Raw genomic sequence first — 18,773 nt, 5'->3', positions numbered from 1 at the left:
GAAAGTAACTTTCCACTCCCAACTCCACCCTCACTGCTCCCTGCCTTGCCTCTTAATCAGATCTCAGTATTTATGGAGATGCTAAACAGATCACACCCTCTGAGGATGGAGCCTAGGAAGACCCCACGGCCCTGTTGATCTTGTTACTCTGTGTCTTGTCAGCAGATCTGCCGCCCTGCTGCTCATTCAGGCTTGGGGCTAATCACATTAATTGAAATATTGAACATTCACAAAAATGAATTATAATGAACTCCCCTTACTCCTCCTCCCAGTCAGCAATTGGGGAGACAGCTGCAGGCAGCAAAATGCCTCCAACCATTTGCTTGGTTTGTGGTCCCCAGATGGAAGGTTTCCATCTGAAAGGAGAGGCAGGGTTAAGGGGAGAAGAGGTGGGAGCTTGCATTGGGCCATCCTTGCTGGGTGACTGTGGGCACATCTCTGTCCTGTGAGGTAACTCTGGGGGGTTAACCCTACGACTCAGAGGCCCATTCTGGGGTGTTGCTCTCCAGGAGGAAATGAAGCTTCCAAACCTTACTTCTTCCAAGGTCTTTTCTCTTTCCACCATCCCCAAGCTCTCCCTCTTTCTTATTCTTCTGCACTCAATGCTTAGCTGCCCTACATAAAAAGATTATTGACTTTATAAAGGGAGAGCTCTACTCCTGATTTTAGATTCTTAGAAAATGAATAATTGGGATATATTTCAGAAAGGGCAAAATGTAGTGGTGGTATATGTGGGCAGAGTGGCTAGTCACCAAATACTTGCTAGCCTCACCAACTGAAAGCAGAGTGAAGCCATGTGCAGCAGAAACCATGACACTGTACAAAGAATCTCTTATATGATCTTCCTTCCCTAAAGTGGCTTCTACCTCAAATGGAGAGGTAAGACAGGCCAACACCATGTGCGATAGTGAGGACCAAGGTGCTGTAAGAAAACCAAAGTCAGTAGAAGTAGCATCTCTTATTTACACATAGTGGCATTTGGGCCATGGGAAGTGCTCAGTCAAGAAAGGCTTGATTGAGTCTCAAAGTACAAGAAGACCACAGACTAGCAGAAGGAGGAAATTACTTATTTTATGCACAGGGTGGGAAGATGGAGAAAATTTTACATACTTACGCATGTGTGTGTGCGTGTGTGTAGATTTGCCAGTCCAGTCCAGCACTGTTTAATATAAGGCAAGCCATCTACATAATTTAAATTTCTAGCAGCCACATTAAAAAAGTTAAAGAAACAAGTGAAATTACTTTTAATAATAGATTTTATTTAACCGATATATCCCAAATATTATTCAATGTGTTTATATGATATATCCAAAATATCCAACATGTCATCAATATAAAGATTATCAATAAGACACTTTATTTTTTTAAAACAACATGTTCAAAATCCAATGTGTATTTTGCACTTAATAGCACATCTGACACTTACAGCAACATTCTAGTGCTCAATAGCCACAGGTGGCTCGTGGTGACCATATTAGGTAGTGCAGCTTAAGGGGTTCCCCTGCCAGCTTCTCTGGGGGGGGGCAGGGTGGGAAGAAACAGGTCTTGGCCAATAGGAACTATCACCTGTGATTAACCTCTGCTCCTGCCTGAAAAAACCACTTGTGACAGATGGCAGCTTATCTACCTCTCTACTAACCCTTTCTCCTAAAAACCAGACAAACAAACGCAATGATTACTAACCTGGATGAGATTCCTGGGAAGAGGCCTGTAGCTCACTACCTCATCTATCTTCCGTGTTTTTTTCCTGGCTTGGGAACTGCCAACATTTTCACTTCTTCTCCTCAGTCTTTGCTGAGAAGGATAGAGGTGGACCGCTGAGAGACCCCCTCCAAGGCCATGGTCTAAATGTTGGGCTTATTTCTCCTTGGGCAGTTGTTCACCAATCTGAAAGACCAGCCTCTCTTCTGAGGTCTTTTCTCTGTTCCCCAGGAGGCCTCTGCTGGGCATGATCTCTGGGGGTGTAGAAACTCAGCACCATGTGTATGGTGTGTAGGGACAGACAGGCTCCTGCCCTTTCCAGGTCTATTTTCAGCTCTTTGGCTTTATGTTTCACTTTCCTTTCTTAATTAGATACTAAAAGAATACACCTTGAAGACCAACTGCCTTTCCCCTCCTCTGTTCAATTGGGAGTGGGAGAGATGATTTAGAATTTATGAGGAGCAACTTCATCTACACAAGAAAGTCAGTCCAAGGGGCTCCTGGGTGGCTCAGTCGTTAAGCGTCTGCCTTCGGCTCAGGTCATGATCCCAGGGTCCTGGGATCGAGCCCCGCATCGGGCTCCCTGCTCTGCGGGAAGCCTGCTTCTCCCTCTCCCACTCCCCCTGCTTGTGTTCCCTCTCTCGCTGTGTCTCTCTCTGTCAAATAAATAAAATCTTAAAAAAAAAAAAAAAAAGTCAGTCCAAGAGGGGAAACCTCTGGCAGGATGTCCCCCAGGTCCTTTCCAGTATCTTTAGTGTGAGAATGTCCCTTCCTTTGCAGCACTCCATTCACTCCATCCTATGGGATGCTTTCATGTTGTTAAGTGTTAAGTGTGTCTACAGGACTGATGGAGGGGTTTGGCTTTGGGGCCGGCTAAAGGTGAAGAAGCTTGAATTCTCTCTCTACTACTAGGTTTCAAGAGCTGCCAAACAAGGGAGAGGGTCAGGAACCAGATTCTGGGAGACTCTGACTTAGGAATCCCTTTTCCAGTTTTGCTCTAGAGCCAAGGAAAAAAAAACTATTTGAGGTTGGGTGGAGTCAAGAAGAGGGGCTCATTCCACATACAACCAAGCCGGGAAATTAGAGGGGAAGACCCTCCCACTAGGTTTCAGAGTGGCCCCCATATTCCTTCCCCCAGCCCCACCCCGCGTGCTGATGAGGGCCGGACTTGGGGGGCGGGGCGGGGCCTCTCCGCCCGCGTGGTCCGTCGCCTTGACGACCTGGACAAGATGGCGACGCTGCAGGGCGGGCTTCTGGGGCCGGACCCCGGGGCGCTGAGCCCCGCGCAGCAGGAGCAGCTTCGCAACTTCAAGGTGGGTGCGCCCCGAACTCCCGCCTCCATCGAAGTGCAGCTCCCCTAGGACAAGGGCTGCAGACCCGGAGGAGGTCCGGGAGGAGGGGCGCGGGAGCCTATTCTCAGATGAACTGGCGGAAGGCTGGGGGAGACGCCAGGCGGAACCCTGGGCTTCTGGGACCCGGGACGGAGCCCGACAGGCGCCTGGAAGTGCAGGAAGAACGAGCGCAGGGATCTGGCCAGTGAAATGGACCGAAATTACTGCCGGAGACAGTAACTTAGATACAGACAAGAACTTCCGGACGGTGGAGACCCGACCTTAGCTATGGCCCCTGAGCCTGACAGCGCAGGAGGTGTTGGTCATTAATAAAACAGGCGGCTTAAAATTTCAAACATCCCGGGAAAAGACCCAGGTCAAATGCACACCTAGTTTCCCCAAGGCCTTCACACGCCCAGGGCTTGAACCCTGAAATCTGCCTCCTCATGGAGCGTGACCTTTTGCTCTTATCCTCCTAGATTCAGACTCGGATTGCTAACGAAAAATACCTGAGGACCCACAAAGAAGTGGAGTTGCTCATAAGTGGTTTCTTCAGGTAGGTGGTTTTCCCAACCGGCCTTGACAGCTAGTGGGAAATAATACCAAATCTTGGTTGGCAGAGATGAGTTGACTGCTGCCTTTAGGGTCAGAGAGGTAGGAAAAAAATAAAATAATACATATACATACATATATGTTAAACTAAATAAATTAAATTAAAATTACATACATACACATATTTTTTTTACGTATGTAAGACAATATTTTAAGATTGAGTTTTTTCTCTCAGATTTGTGGCACCCAGGGTGTTCTTGAGTTATCTCTAGAGGTTTTCTTAAGTTATCTCTGAATTCTCAAAAATATTAATATTCAGTCATTTTAGCTGTAAGGATAAATATATATCTTCTGACACTTGGAAGAGGTAATTTGGCATTGAGAAACTCAACAGGCAGCCATTGGGTGTAGAGCACTATTTCTCCATCAGAGGAGCTTAACAAGATCACTAGAACTTAAAAAAAATTCAGATGTCTGGCCCTTCCCTCCCTGAGAGCCTTGTTGTGGAAAGACTCCAGTGGTTGGAAGCCATTCCCCTGTAAGTCTTGGGGAAGAGACTATTTTCCACCATATCCTGGAGCACTGTTTTTCTTTCCCCTACATTGCCCTTCAGGTTGGCATTTGTTGTTTGAATGGAAAATTCTCCTAATGGGATGAAAGGCAAAGAACTGTCCAAAAAAAAAAAAAAATCTTGGGGCAACAACTGATGAAAACAATAGAGCTATCTCAAATACTCTTTGGCTACAGACAAATAGGCAAGGTTTAAATAATAATAATGGCTTCCATTTCTAGGCACTGTGTTGGTTTCCCAGGTTAGCCTTTATCACGCTGAATTGGAATTTTTTTTTTTTTTTTAAAGATTTTATTTATTTATTTGAGAGAGAGAGAATGAGAGACAGAGAGCATGAGAGGGAAGAGGGCAGAGGGAGAAGCAGACTCCCCGCCGAGCAGGGAGCCCGATGCGGGACTCGATCCTGGGACTCCAGGATCATGACCTGAGCTGAAGGCAGTCGCTTAACCAACTGAGCCACCCAGGCGCCCCTGGAATTTTTTTTTTTTTAAGATTTTTTTTTATTTATTCATTTGACAGAGAGAGAGACAGCGAGAGAGGGAACACAAGCAGGGGGAGTGGGAGAGGGAGAAGCAGGCCTCCCACAGAGTGAGGAGCCTGATGCGGGGCTCGATCCCAGGACCCCGGGACCATGACCCGAGCCAAAGGCAGACGCCTAACGACTGAGCCACCCAGGCGCCCCCTGAATTGGAATGTGCACTTTGTCTGTCCCTGGACCAGAACCCCAAGCTGGTGCAGCCGTATTTGTGTCCCCGGTGCCTGCACACTGTGTGACATCTTGGTACTTGTGTGACCCTCCCAGCAACTGCAAAACATAGCTTATCATCACTTCCGTTTTACAGCTGGAGAGGTGAGGTTCCTTCCCCAAGATGCGGAAGCAGGATCCAAACCTCTGGTATTTCCACTGTGCTGGGTTGAAAGCTCACAGGAGCTGGTGAGCCAGAGGTGGGGCTCTTCTTTGTCTTCTCAAAAGTAGACCTGGAGCAGTGTCTTTTTTTCCAGGCTCTTTCGTCTTTCCTGGGTCTCACTGTTCTTCATATCCTAGTCATTTCTCCAGTGGCAGCAGATTCTCACAGAGCAGATAGGGGATGGAGAAAGGGAAAATAGAAACTTCCCTGTGAAGGTTGGTTTTATTTGGCCCAGAGGTAAGGCTTCGGCAAAAGATAGTTTAGGGGTTTTCTGTCAATGTCAGTCCTGGGGATCAGGCCATCATTTTTTACACTTCTTTTTCTTATTCCTTTTTTTTTTTTTTAAAGATTTTATTTATTTATTTGTCAGACAGACAGAGAGAGAGATAGCACAAGCAGGGGGGAGAGGCAGAGGGAGAAGCAGGCTCCCCACTGAGCAGGGAGCCTGACATGGGACGGTCATGTTAAGCAGACGCTTAACCGACTGAGCCACGGCATCCCTTGCGCTTCTTCTTCTAAAGGGAAATAAAGGTTGACCTCATTCCTATCCTGGGGAGCTTGCAGTCCAAGTTAGGAATGATTCCAGCAGGGAGGTTGGGGGTAGATGTTAAAAGCCTGAATTAAATCACCATTTGCCTTGTTCACAAACACAAGGAATGGGTGGTGGGGGGAGGTGGTGGTGAATGAAGAGGGTGGTGTTTTTAGTCACATATCAGGGGTGGCCCAGCTTCTCTGTCCAGGAAGTTTCCAGGAGGAACTGGGTGTCTGTGCCTGGCTGCCGCGAGAACGGCCCCTTCACTTCCTTATCATCCCCACCTCCCGGGCCAGGTAGGCCACTAGGCTCTTCCCTTTGCTGGCCCTGAAGCTCCCTACAGGAAATGCTCCTGGCCCCTTTTAGGCCTTTCTCTTTCTGAGGTGGGGGTGGGAGGGGGAGAAGAAGTGTTTAAAGTTTGAGGGTTTGCTTTTGTTGTTTTTGGTGTTACTGTTACTTCCTTTGGAAGATACCGGGATGAACCAGATTCAGCCCCTCATCTGTACTGGATACTTCAGATGGTTTTCCCCTTGGGAAAAGAGGAAGGGAGAAGAGGGGACAGAATCCTGGGCGGCATACCTGCCCTCACGTCTTTTGCAGGTCTCTGCTCTGGACTCACTCCAACCCATGAGAAGCTCCAAAGTGTTTTTGTTGGGAAGCGAGCTACCACTTGGGTTTTCCAGATCGTGATGACTTACAGTGATTCAGTCACAGCTCTCCAGGGTGTACTTGTATATACAGTGTATGGAACTCTTAACACCTTGAATTTTGGACCTGAAGGATAGAAAGAATAGCGATCTAACTTATTTTAGACCCCGGAGGTCTAGGGTTTTAGGCCGGAGATGTGATAGCAAAGTGTGAAACTGTAGAAAGGCTTTATTAGATATTTTTGTAAGTAGCCAGGCAGATGAATCTTCCCAAAATTTGGAACTGATTATGTCACTCCTTGGCCGGAAAAATCTGCAGTGGCTCCACAACATTGTCCCCCCCCCTCCAGCTTTTTAACATTCTGTTGAAATATAATGAAAAGTGGCATATCCTAAACTGGGTGAACTTTCGCAACATGAGAGTATACATGGTACTAGGGGCCAGATCAAGAAATAGAATCTGACTAGCACCTCAGACCTGCTGAGACCCTTCCAAGCACTTCCCCCTGAAGGCAGCCCGTATCCTGACTGCTCACAGCACAGATTTGTTTCGCCTTTCTGTACTTTCTGTAAGTGCAATTCCACAGTACGTGCTCCGTTGTGCCTGACTTCTGTCGCTCAACTGTTTCTCATAGATCCTCCATTCTCACTGTTGGGTGTGTTCTGCTGTCTGAGCTTTATGCACCCATTCCCCTTGTCTTTTTTTTTTAAGATTTTATTTTTATTTATTTGACAGAGAGCACAAGTAGGCAGAGAGGCAGGCAGAGGGAGAGGGAGAAGCAAGCTCTCTGCTGAGCAGGGAACCTGACGGGGGACTCGATCCCAGGACCCTGGGATCAGGATCTGAGCCGAAGGCAGACGCCCAGCCTACTGAGCCACCCAGGCGCCCCTCCCCTTGTCTTTTGAATTGAATATAAATGTCTCTCCCTGGCCTTCCAGGCTCTGCATAATAGGGCCCCTTTGCTCCCGACTACTCTCTGCGCCTGCCCGCCATCCCAGCCAGATGGAACCTCTGATCATTCCACTGACCTTCCCACTGACACTCCCGGGGGGGCCTGACACTCCCGGGGGGGGGCCTGACTCTTCTGGACCCTGGGTCTACAAAGGTGGATACTCCAGTTCCTACTCTTGAGGAGGACATGGACTCTTTCATTTCTGGGGCTTTACTCTTGCTGCTTCCCTGTCTGGGATGCCCTTGTCCTGTCTGTGGAAATACCAGCTGCTCTGTGAGGATTTCTGGGGCCCCGCTCTCAGTAACCTTTCTCGCTGTCCCCAGCACACTATTTTTTTTCAAGGTTTAGTTTTGTTTTAAAACATTTTATTTATTTATTTGAGAGAGAGAGAGAGAGAATGAGTTGGGGGAGAGGGGCAGAGGGAAAGGGAGAAGCAGACTCCCCGCTGAGCAGGGAGCCCAACGCGGGGCTCGATCCCAGGACCCTGAGATCATGACCTCAGCCGAAGGCAGACACTTAACCAACTGAGCCACCAGGTGCCTGGACACAGCACACTATTAACACCCTCTTATAGCACTTCCTGCAGGGTGCTTGGCCTTTTGGACATTTGGGAACTTACCCGTTCTCTTTTACTTGACTAATTTCTTTGAGGTGGTGCTGTATTTTCTCTTTTTTTAAAAAAAAAAAGCAACCCCTCATATCTCATACAGTTACTTACATAGAATTTGTGCTCAATAATTGTCAAATGGAATTCAAGGAGAAGGGAAGCCAAATTCTTAAAGCTTGGGAGGCAGGGGCTTTCTGGGCAGGCGACGCCTTTTTCTAGGCTGGTGGGCCGGGCAGCCACAGCCAGTAGGATGTGGTGTAGAGAGCACTGGCCTTGGAACTGCAAGACCTGGGCTCTGTGCCCTTTGTTTACTCGCTTGGTGAACTTGGGCAAATGATTAACCTTTTGAAGGTTTGATTTCTTCATATGTAAAATGGGGCACGGTCATTGCTGTTTCACAGGGTTGTTGTAAAGTGGGATAATATTTGTGAACATTCTTTATGAACCATAAAACTCTAGGCTAGATAAGGCATGTTCCCCGCCCCAGCAGCCCCGCCGCTGCAGGCTTTGTCAGTCAGTGTCCGCCGCGAGACCCACCGTGAGACCCGCAGTCCGGCCTCTCCGCTCTGTGGATTGCATCATCCCCCCACCCCTGTGGGTACTCCCGGTTAAACGTAGTCACCAGCCTGTGGGGTTGCATATATGTCCCACCACACGTGAGCCCCTCAAGGACTAGGCAGCGTGTCTTTCGTCTTCACCACCTTTCCCTGGCTTGGGCTCTGGTTCTGTGAAAATGTTTGTTGAATGAATGACAAGCTTTGCCTGGCTAGGGCACAGCTGTCTTGTGAAGTGAGCTTAGTGCCATTTAGAATGTTTTGCTCCTTGCCTCAGAGCCTGACCCGAAGGAAAATCATGAATGGAAGGGTCTTTGTCAGGAGTCCTCTGGCTCATTGACTCCCAGACGGGGGTGCTCGGGTCACTCTGCTCCCTGAAAGGTGGGACCTGCAGCCGAGGCTGAGCGGAGCCTGCCTTCAAGCCTGCTTTACTCCTGCCCTTATCCCTTCATGTTTTCCAGAGAAATGTTTCTGAAAAGACCAGACAACATCCAAGAATTTGCCGCAGGTGAGTAAGGCAATGTCTGTTTTGGGTCTTTGGGAAACCAGCCCAAGGAGTATTATTGCAAATTTAGACTCGGACAAGCCCTGCAGAGTCTGGGGTACTTCTTCACTTGATGTCCCCCCGGGGAGCTTTTTTCAGAAGGCTCTTTCATCCATTGTCATTTCCTCAAAATGAGGACAGATAAGAAATGAGGCAGAGCTTCCTTGTGGTGAAGATTAAGAATTTTGACACTCCCAAAGGAACATACTGGCAGCTCTTACCCTGGGAATCCTAAAGCGGGGTCCTCCACCCTGGCTGCACATTAGAATCACCTGGAGAGCTTTTAAGAAATGCTGAGGCCCGGGCCCACCCCCAGAGGTTGGTATTTAATTAGCCCAGGGTGGGGCCCCGCCTCCCGGTTGTAAAGGTCCCCCGGTGATCCTAATGGGCTCCACTGCCCCAGCTGGCTTGAGGTCAACGGTATTTAGAGGGAAGGGCTCGGGGTGGGGCAGGCTTCCTGGTCGCCTGTTAGTCCAGGGAGTTTGATGGCCTCACACGGTTTCAAACGGAGTCTAGTGCGTCTTTGCCGCCGCAGCAGATGCTGCCTCTGATTCACGTTATGCTGGGTGTATAAAAACCCTCCTCTGTCGTCATCGTGTGAGAGCCTGGCTCTCCTCTGAGAGGATATTCTCAGAGAGGAGAGGGCGTGATATCTCAGAGACGAGCTGGCAAGCTGAGCTGAGACAAGAATAACACTTGGCATTTATTTGGGCCTCGGGATGGGCTGGGAGCAGAAAACCCAGAGATCCCTCAGCCCTCTGATGGCTCCCCATGTGTCAGCAAGCTGATGACCCGCAGGGCAGTGTGGAAGGGTCAGGAGCCATCCTGTGTCAGCCCCTCCTGGGGGCACGGGAGCTGGCCGGCTCAGGACTCCGGGCGGGGACGGTGACCACGGGATCTGCTGTGGCTTCTATGACGTCGGAAGGCAGGGCCGCCAGGAACAGCCCTGCTGAGGCCGAGCCATCCTCGCTTTTGAGCGGAGTAAGCGGCCTCCCTCCCCGCGTCTTCCCCTTGGGTTTAGATAATTTCTTCTTTTCGATTCTTATCCCAGACTATTTCACGGATCCAAGACTTCCCAACAAGATTCACATGCAGCTAATTAAGGAGAAGAAAGCGGCTTAATTAGCAGAATCATGATGCTCAGCTGTTGAGAGAGACCAGAAAGAATCCAGCCTCAGGGTGGGTGTTAACCTCACTTACAGACAGAGGCTTCTTTACTCTTGTCAAAATAAGCACCAGCTTCTTGGCCCAGGGTGTGAAAGAAACCAAAGGGAGAAGCTGCAGAGAAGTTTCATGCAAAAGTGTTTCGTTTTCTTGACACTATTTTGGGGAATTAGGGGCTGTGAAGAGCGGCCCCGGGTTTGTCTGGCATGTCCATGGCAGGAAGAGACATCTGTCTCCTGAGCCTAGTGAAACGGAGTCGGAGAGTGGAAGCGGAATCGTGTGGGAGTGAAGAGTGGCGGGGAGACGGGGGGTGGGACCCGCTAGTATCCAGACCCCGCTGTCAGTCTGCAAAATATCGAGTGCTCCTGCAGATGGCCTTTTCCTTCTGTCCCCAGTGCTGGGAGCAGGGGGTTTCCGTTGCTTCTGGAAGGGGCGGGAACAGTTTCCCTCGTGGCATCTTGGACGAGGGACTTTCCTGCTCCCCGTCCTCTTCAGACCAGGCTCTGCCATGAGGGCCATCTCCCATTTTTCAGGCAGGATGATTTCTGAAAGGATTTTGCAGGTTGGGATTTTTTTCATGTGAGGTGGGAAAAAGCCACGTACCTGATGTCACAGCGCCATTTGTATTTTGCAGGGTCACCTGGAAGCAGGGGAGCCCTGTTGCCCTCAGGGTGGGGTTCCGAGCTGCCTTGGGCCGTGTCCACTGTTGCAAAGGCTTTTAAAGCTATTCATTAAAAGCAGACCTTTCCACTCTCTCTGCCGTGTTTCACTCCAAAGGAGGAAGCCACCCTGCAGGGAGGGCTGTTGCCCCCCACACCCCTTTGACCTGCTAGGCAGCAGGGCTGTCTCTGTGGCAGCCCGTGGGCCTCAGCTAGGTGGGCGGCTGCTCCCACGTGACTCACACTGTGTGCTCCCTGCCCCTCCAGGCTGCTTGCTCCCACAGCCAAGGCTGGACAAAAGAACAGGGGTGGGGACCCTGTGAGGACCACAGCTGATCGAGGTGGCCCTCAAGCCAAGTCCATGCTTTAGCACGGCTCCCCCCCGCCCCAATCTTCCCTCCCGGGTTACCGTATGGCATGTACCAGTGGTGGTTTAACTTTTCTCTACCAGCAATAATAACGGGGCTGGAAGGACAGCGAGAAAATGAGATTGGACAAAGAAAACCCATTCAGGGTCCTGCATCTTGTGAAATAAGAATAACAGGTGACTCAGAGGTGGTGGACTTTGTTCTTGAGGGTTTTAGGCAGTAAGCCGCCCATCCATTTGGTTTTCAGCTAACAGGCAGGGGAGGGGGTCAGTTGGCCTTTTGACATCCTTTCCAGGCCCGGAAGGCATGGATGTCTTCCATGTTTATGCCCCACCTCTCTGGCTTCCACAACCCACAACCCACGGTATGAAGGGCCTCTCACCTGGGTGTCTCAGGTCCATGCCACTATGGCAACAGAGGCCTAGCCCAAAGCAGGGGCTGCGTTTTCTCTCTTTCCCTTGTCTCTGTCCGTCGTGTTCCTGGCTACCAGCCCCTCCATGGCGGAAGGGCAACAAAGCCGGGCATGGAGAGGACTAGAAAAGCGATGCATAAGAAGCTCTGCAGCAGGAACCCTAAGAGTTCTTTCAAGTGCTTTCAGAATCCCACTTCAGCGGCCACGGCCCTGACAGTGAGGTACCCCTGCTTAGAAAACCCAGATGAAGCCTTCAGCAGAAAACTCACATGTACTAAGGACCTCTGCTGTAAAGTGTTAAATTAGACTCTCTTGAAAGCTCTCCTGGGAAGAGAGGCCTGCAGTAAGGTGGGGAGGGGGCCAAGTGTTTTTCAGATGCTTGGCTGCATGATGGGATACCGCAGGAGGACACTGGTTCGCTCTCGGGGGGTTTCCTGGCAGAAAAAAGAAATGCATTTCGATTAGAATATATATTTCAAAGCCAAGGAAAGAATGCATTTGGCATGTGGTCCTAGTGCCTCTGTTCTGTGTGACATCGAGTGCCAGGGTCAGAGAGTAAGGTGGGGAGGGAGGTCATCGTGCCACGTGGTGCTTGATAGTCTGGGAGGAGATGTGTAGCTTTTCTCCCCAAACTTGAACTGTCCAGATAGCTCACCATGTAGACTGAAAGCGCCATCAGAGCAGGGACCAAATCTACAAACCGGACTTGTTCACCATTGCATTCCTGACTGCTGGCCCTGTGTGTGGCATATAGTAAGTGCTCAGTAAGCATCTGTGGAGAGAATGAATGCTTGTGTAATTGAGTGAGCAATCATGTTATATCAGCTGCTATAAAGACTATAAAGTCACACAGCTGTGATGGATGTAGGTACATATAGAGAAGGAGGAAGAAAGAATACCCGGTCTACTTGCAGGAGTGAGGGAGGCCTCAGGGAAACTGGCATGTGATGATAGGTGGGAAAGGCTCTGCCAGGAAGATGTGGAGAGCGGCCTGGGGGAGCCAGGCGCCTCCATTTTGCTGAGCAGGGTGGTGGTAGCAGACCCTGTGTGTCACCTGCTCATCCCCCTTACCCCTTTCTTCCTTGCTGACTGAACACCAGCTTTGTTGAGGGCAGCCATGGACTCAGCCCCAAGTGGTAGATGGTATTTATTCTAAGCCAACCACAGTAACCACGGTCCCTGGTTTCCCAGCCTGCCTTGCAGCGAGGGGCAGCGAGGGTAAAAGTGTGCTGCAGGTTTCTAGGAAAGCTTTGGCTTTCTTAACAAGAATGGTGGGGGGGCGCATGGGATGACAGATTAAGTCGGTGTAGCCTTCCTTTTTCCCACATTTCTTACTGTTTTGAGCCTGGATGTGATGTCTAGAGCCGAGTGGCCATGGTAAAGCCGTGAAGTGACAAGTAGGAGGGTGCCCGAGCCAGTTCTCCAAAGTGGCAGAGAGCAAAGATCAGAAGACCGAGGTCCTGGTGGCATCTTTGAGCACTTGAACAACCCAGCAAATGCTTGCCTTCAGACTTCTTGACAAGTGAGAAAAATACATCTCTAATTTGTTTTGAAAGCACACCAGAGTTTAATCCCGACCCACCACTTACTAGATGTGTGGCCTTGGCCAAGCCACTTAACTTTCTTGAAGTTAGGTTTTTCATCTATAAACCAAGACGTGTAATTAGCAACACTTAGGGCTGCTGGGTTAGGAATAAGGAAGGGACAGTGCCTGGTACGTGGGCAGTGGTCACAAGGGAGTCTGACTGGAGGTGGGTGCGATGTAGGGAAAAGAGACCAGACAGGAAGCTGGGACCCATCACAAGGAGCATCGCACTCGAGGCAGAGGAGGCTGATCTTTATCATCTAGGCAATGGAGAGCCAGCAAAACATTTTAAGCCAAGAGGAGTTCATGAAGAGATTTGCATTTAGAAAGTGCCAGAGTGTGGAAGACAAACTAGAGGAAGCTGACTAGAAGTGGAAAGACCTGTCATCCCAGCCGCCACCGCCTCTCACCGCGGCCCCTCCTCACTCAGGGCTCAGCGGGCCTGGGGGACTCCTGCCCACTGTCAGCTGAGAGCCCGCCCCGCACGCAGCAGAAAACCCAGTTTACAGCGGCTGGTGCAGATGGAGGCTTATTTTTCTCTCCCAATAGAATGTCCGGCTGTAGGCAAGACTCAAAGGTTCAGTGGTGTCCACAGGCCCCAGACCAGGCTTCCATCCCTTCCACTTGGCCGGCTTTAGCCTGTGGCCCCACTGTTGCGAGGGGCTGCTTCTGTTCTCCAGCAGGGAGAAGACAGCAGAGCCACACCAGCTGAGCCCGTCCCTTCTTGTCAGGAAAGCAAAGTTTCCCTGCATGTCCTTTCCACCCACGTCTCACAGGCCAGACCAGGGTCCTGTGGTCCACCCAAGTGCTCCGGAGACGGGCAAGGGGAAATTTAACTCGAGCTTCTAGAGAAGACGGTGTCCGGAAAAAAATGGGATTTGCTGTTGGGTCAGCCCCAAAGCAGTATCTGCCCTCGCTGGTTCCTTCTCCCTGTCCCGGCTAGAATGACCCTTTAAGAAACCTAAACCATGGGGCACCTGGGTGGTTCAGTCAGTTGAGTGTCCAACTCTGGGTTTCGGCTCAGGTCGTGATCTTATGGGTCCTGGGATGGGCTGTGTCTGTGTGGGGCTCCATGCTCGGCAGGGAGTCTGATGGAAGATTCTCTCCTTCTGCCCCCCCCCCCCCCGCCGCCCACTTGCACGCCCCCTTGTGCTCTCTCAAGTAAATAAATCTTTAAAAAGAAAGAAACCTAAATCAGAGTATGTCACTCTCCTGCCTAAAACCCTTCCATGGTCTTCCAGGCACTTAAATCCAAATGGCCTTCCAGGGGCCTCGGAGCTTTGCAAGACCCCCTCCATCCCTCAGACTTCTTCTGCCCCCTGCCTCCCACCTGCCTGTGTTCCAGACACACAGGTCTTCTCTCCCTCCCTCGGACCTGCCACCTGAGTTCCGGAGTTAGGGCCTTTGAACTCTGCCTGGATTGTTCTTCCCCAGGTCTCACAGGGCTGGGGGCCCAGCTGGGATGCTCTGGTCTGAAAGGAAGCCTCTGCTAAGGGAGCAAGCCTTTCTTTTCTCACACAGCAAGTCTGGAGTGTTGGTTTAGGGCCTGCCTCTGCAGTTTCCTCCTTCTCCCTCATGGTCGAAGGACGAGCAGGCAGGGACTGTACCAGCGATTTTCTGGAAAGCAGGTCTTCCCCAGTACACCCCTTCCACCTCTGTCAACTCCCACTAACATCTCATTGGCCAGACCTGTGTACATGGCCCCCTTTAAGGGAGGCTGGGAAGTTGAGGATTTAGTCAGCCAACAGTGCCCTAGAGAGCTTCTTGTCACTTTCTCGGAGTCCTTTCCTAGGGATCCAGACATTTTTAATATTTAATTTAACCCCACCCCCACCCCCGCCATCTTCTCTCCTATCACTCTGTCTTCACAATACCTGTTGCTGTCTGATGTGATCTTGTTTGCTTATTTTCCTGTGACTGTCTGTGGTCTGGACTATGTGAGTTGTGTCGAGAGCTGGCCTGGTCAGCCGTGTTGGTCACTGGGGGCCTGGCACCCACAGCTGCCCAGAGTGCACTTGCTGAGTGAAGGCTGAGCTGTGGCGCCCAGGCCCCGATCTGTGCAGGGGCATGGGAACAGGAGATGGAGTCTCGTATTTAGGAGAAGAGCAGGCAGCATTGTGGTTTGAGTGGGTTAGAGTTATAAGGGCGGGTACAGATTCTCCAATGAGTTTTAGGTTTCTTGCATGGGCAAAGGGACCCATGATGGGATCATTCACTAACACAGAAGGGAAGTAGATGGGGGCAGGGTAAATGGGGAGATGGATTTAGACCCAAAGGTGTCTGCTGGGTTTGTAATTGGGGTGTGGGTGAAATTAGTATGAATCGCTGCGGTGGGGTGGGTGGGAGTTGGACTGAGTGGTCTTCCTGGCCTTTGTGAGATGGGGATGTGGGTGTGGATGCACATGCCTTTCTAGGAGCATGGTGGTGAGAGGAGACGGGGGAAGGGCAGTAGTCAGAAGAGGAAGCTGGGTCAAGGATGGGCTTTTGTAAGGAGATGCTTGAGCATGCAGGGATCTGGCATTTTTCATCTCTTGAGATCTGTTTTACTTTCAGGCTAAAAATGGTAGGAGCTTCTTGGAAATGTTGCACAGATAGGACCCGATATTGGAGGTAATGGGGACTAAAAGGCAGGCCTAACTGTGCCACCGCGTGACCTGTGGTGACCTGTGTCAGCCGCTCCTCCTCACAGTTGGGGCAGTGGCTCTCCCAGGCCTGCGGTAGGCCGCCCCCGTCCCCATAGCGCAGGGTGGCGAGGAAAAAGGGCAGCGTTTAGATAGCGAGGCGCTCTCCTTCTAGCCAGACGGGCCTCTACTGCCCTCTCCTGGGCATGGCTGCTGAGGGGAAGACACCCCTGGAGGCCGCCTGTTTAGGCCCGAGTGAAACCGTCAGCAGGAGAAGAGAAACAGGGCTTAGGAAGGCGGGAAGAGTCACAGATTCACAGATTCTTGTAGAAGGAAATTTCTTTAGAAGTTACAACATCCAGGGCCTTGTCTCTGGCAGCCCTGCTCCATGAGCTCACTAGATGTTTCCTTCTTCAAAGTGAGGGAAAAAAGAAACCTTGCAAGGTTGATTATTCATTTATTCATTTGTTCACTCATTCACTTACTTGCCCACTCACTTATTCAACAAATATTATGGTACATTATGTACCCAGGGTACAAGGTTTTGGGAATAAGATTCTCTTTCCTCAAGGAACTCACAGCCTAATGACTGAAGACAAATACATAGATAATTATAATACAGTTTCAAAGGTGAAGTAAGAGAAACATGCAAGGAGTGATGGGTGTGCAAAGGAGGTGGCCAGGCAATGTCTCCCAGTGTGGGAGCAGAATGCTAACAGATGGACCAGGACTGTAGGCCCCTGTCTGATACGATGTCTCCCCATTGTCAACTCTGAGGGGCGATTCTCGTTTCCTCCAAGGAAAGTTCTTCCTGAAATCTTCCCTCACTTTTATCTCTGTGTTTAATACAGTTTGTTAGGGCCTCGCTTTTCACATCTATGAAAAGAGGGGTGTGCTACTAGATGTTACATTCGAACATCATTGACATGACCAAACTCTATGAATGCTAACATTCGATGTGTTAAAACATCTTCCTGGGAGCAGGTTGGCATGTGCATATGGCCATCCTTGGGAAAATTCAGCTTCAGTCCAAAGGAACCAAATGTACCTTGCATACGACTACCTCTCCCTAAATGCTTGTTGAAAAAAAACAAATTTTCAGTGCTCTTAAACCATCCCTGTTGTTCCCTTGGGTGGCTGAGTGTCTTCATCTCTAAAGGGGGATAACGTGTCCCTTGTGCATTTTGCTGCGAGGCTTGGCATTACACACCCAGACATCCATATCCGTGTCTGGCCCATGGTAGGCCTTCATAGATAGCAGCTACTATTTCAGTGAAGTAGCAGAACTCAGTGCATTATTTCCCCAGAGCCAGGAGCAGTCACTGAGGAGAGGTCACAGGTGTGGGCATCCTGGTGAGAAGAGGAAGTAAACTAAAATTAAATGCAAGTTGACATGTTAGAATTTAGGGCTATTTCGCATGAGACTGAAGACTTAGAACTTTCTCAAGAAAACTTCTGCAGGGCTCAACCCAAGTGTTTCAGTAGTCACACTTTTTTTTTTTAAGATTTTATCTGACAGAAAGAGTAAGCACAAGAAGGCAGATCCGCAGTGGCAGAGGGAGGAGCAGACTTCCCGCTGAGCAGGGAGCCCGATGCGGGGCTCGATCCCAGGACCCCGAGATCATGACCTGAGCCGAAGGCAGACGCCTAGCAGACTGAGCCATCCAGGTGCCCCAGTAGTCACACTTCTGACCCCATCTGTCGCAGGCCCCAGGTGGACTGGAATCTGAGGTCTTTCAGAAGCAGGACTTCACCAAGTACCCTATTCTTTGGTCATGAGGGTGGAGAAGTGACAGCACAGATTCCTCAGAGAATTACAGTGATGAGAGAATCTCTGGGGCCTGGGAGAACAAAATGCCAGGTGTGTTCTGGTAGCTGTAGGGGCACTTCATTGTCCAATTAACAAGTACCTGAAAACAAAATCTGATGGGAAGAGGGAGGCTAAATCAATTACTGTGTTTCATTTCCACACTTTATGACTAAAGAAAACCAAATGCCAAACAGGATTGAATCGTAGAATTTTTCCAAGTGGAAATTGCCTTAGATCACCAAGTCCAATCTTAGTGATAGGTGAAGAAACTTGCCCACAGATGACAGAGTGGTCAAGGGGCTGGCACTCTCCTGATTTCCAGTCTAATGTGATTCCAGTATTTCATGCTAGAAAAAAAAATACCCAGAGTTATTTAGCGTGGAGAACAAAATGTGGCTAGGTAATAGTTCAGGAACATGGAAGTATTCTACCTCTAGGTAGTTAACCTAGCCTTCTAGCTGCAGGTGAGGACAAAATTGAGTCATTCATTCAACTAACATGTGAATGCTAACTATATCTCACTCAAGGTCATTTCCAGCTCCATGAGTTTCATGAATTCACTGTTCTGTACGTCATCTTGAACGAGATGCTATGGGAACATCTACTGAGTGTAAGGAAAGGTAGTCCTTCCCTTGAGGAAGGCAGGCTGCCCAGTGTATTCTTGCTCACAGGTATTCAATAGGTCATAGTGGTGTTTGTAATATGCCCCTTTCTGATTTTTTTCCCTCAGCTGAAGACCCTTCCAATAGTAAAACAACAGACCGTGAGACCCACCTACACCGAACCATGTAGGAGAGAAGAGACATTGTCTATAGCTGTCTTAGGCACCCCACTCCTCATATTTAAAGGTGCTGTGGTGGATGCCATGGTGTGTCATCCCGATACCCCTCGTCAGGACTGAAGCGCGCACCCCTGAGCTCTCTCTCCTGCCCACACTGCTGGGAATGTTGGTGGCTGACGGTTCTCAGCTGAGACCCCTCTCGACCACTGAAAAATCATCGAAGTTCATGCCCTCTCCTGAGACAGCCAGTAACCATTGATCAGTGTGGGAGTAGAGAGGTCTGATTCCCTAGCCTCTGTGGGGAACAACTGTGAAGGGTCACACAGCGCCAGAGTCCTCTGTCCGGTGCTGTGGTTTCTTGCTCTCCCAGGTGTGTTGGTCCTGACATACACCTTCATAAACCTTCACTCAGATTTCCATCTCAAAGAATGTTGGAACTCAACCTGGCAAGAATTGGTGCCAAGACTACTGAG

General features: G+C 49.9%; 1 protein-coding gene across 4 annotated transcripts; it reads left to right on the top strand.

The window, feature by feature from the left end:
- The first annotated feature begins 1,554 nt into the window (after positions 1-1,554).
- Positions 1,555-18,767, top strand: RIIAD1 (regulatory subunit of type II PKA R-subunit domain containing 1). Of its 4 annotated transcripts, XM_078072443.1 has the most exons (6): positions 1,555-3,014; positions 3,512-3,588; positions 4,998-5,100; positions 8,818-8,864; positions 9,952-10,079; positions 18,250-18,767. In XM_078072443.1, the coding sequence occupies exons 1-3, from the start codon at positions 2,931-2,933 to the stop codon at positions 5,071-5,073; spliced, it is 237 nt and encodes a 78-aa protein (XP_077928569.1). In that variant the 5' UTR covers positions 1,555-2,930; the 3' UTR covers positions 5,074-5,100; positions 8,818-8,864; positions 9,952-10,079; positions 18,250-18,767. The 4 variants fall into 4 exon arrangements, with proteins under 4 accessions (XP_077928569.1, XP_077928568.1, XP_035974661.1 ...); XM_036118765.2 differs by lacking the exons at positions 4,998-5,100; positions 18,250-18,767 and adding an exon at positions 10,699-10,819 and having other exon boundaries at positions 2,635-3,014; XM_078072442.1 differs by lacking the exons at positions 4,998-5,100; positions 9,952-10,079.
- Positions 18,768-18,773: the final 6 nt, after the last annotated feature.

The sequence above is a fragment of the Halichoerus grypus genome, chromosome 5 (genome assembly GCF_964656455.1).
Source record: "Halichoerus grypus chromosome 5, mHalGry1.hap1.1, whole genome shotgun sequence".
Taxonomy (NCBI): Eukaryota; Metazoa; Chordata; class Mammalia; order Carnivora; family Phocidae; genus Halichoerus; species Halichoerus grypus.
The sequence above is the reverse complement of the archived record's forward strand: the minus strand, read 5'-3'. Positions and strand labels throughout refer to the sequence as shown.

Excerpts from the sequence above, each read along its gene's own strand:
- RIIAD1 (XM_036118765.2), top strand. The coding sequence starts at position 2,931 with ATGGCGACGCTGCAGGGCGGGCTTCTGGGGCCGGACCCCGGGGCGCTG. Across the intron at positions 3,015-3,511 it reads AGCAGCTTCGCAACTTCAAG|ATTCAGACTCGGATTGCTAA; the intron begins GTGGGTGCGCCC and ends TTATCCTCCTAG. Across the intron at positions 8,865-9,951 it reads CATCCAAGAATTTGCCGCAG|ACTATTTCACGGATCCAAGA; the intron begins GTGAGTAAGGCA and ends TTCTTATCCCAG.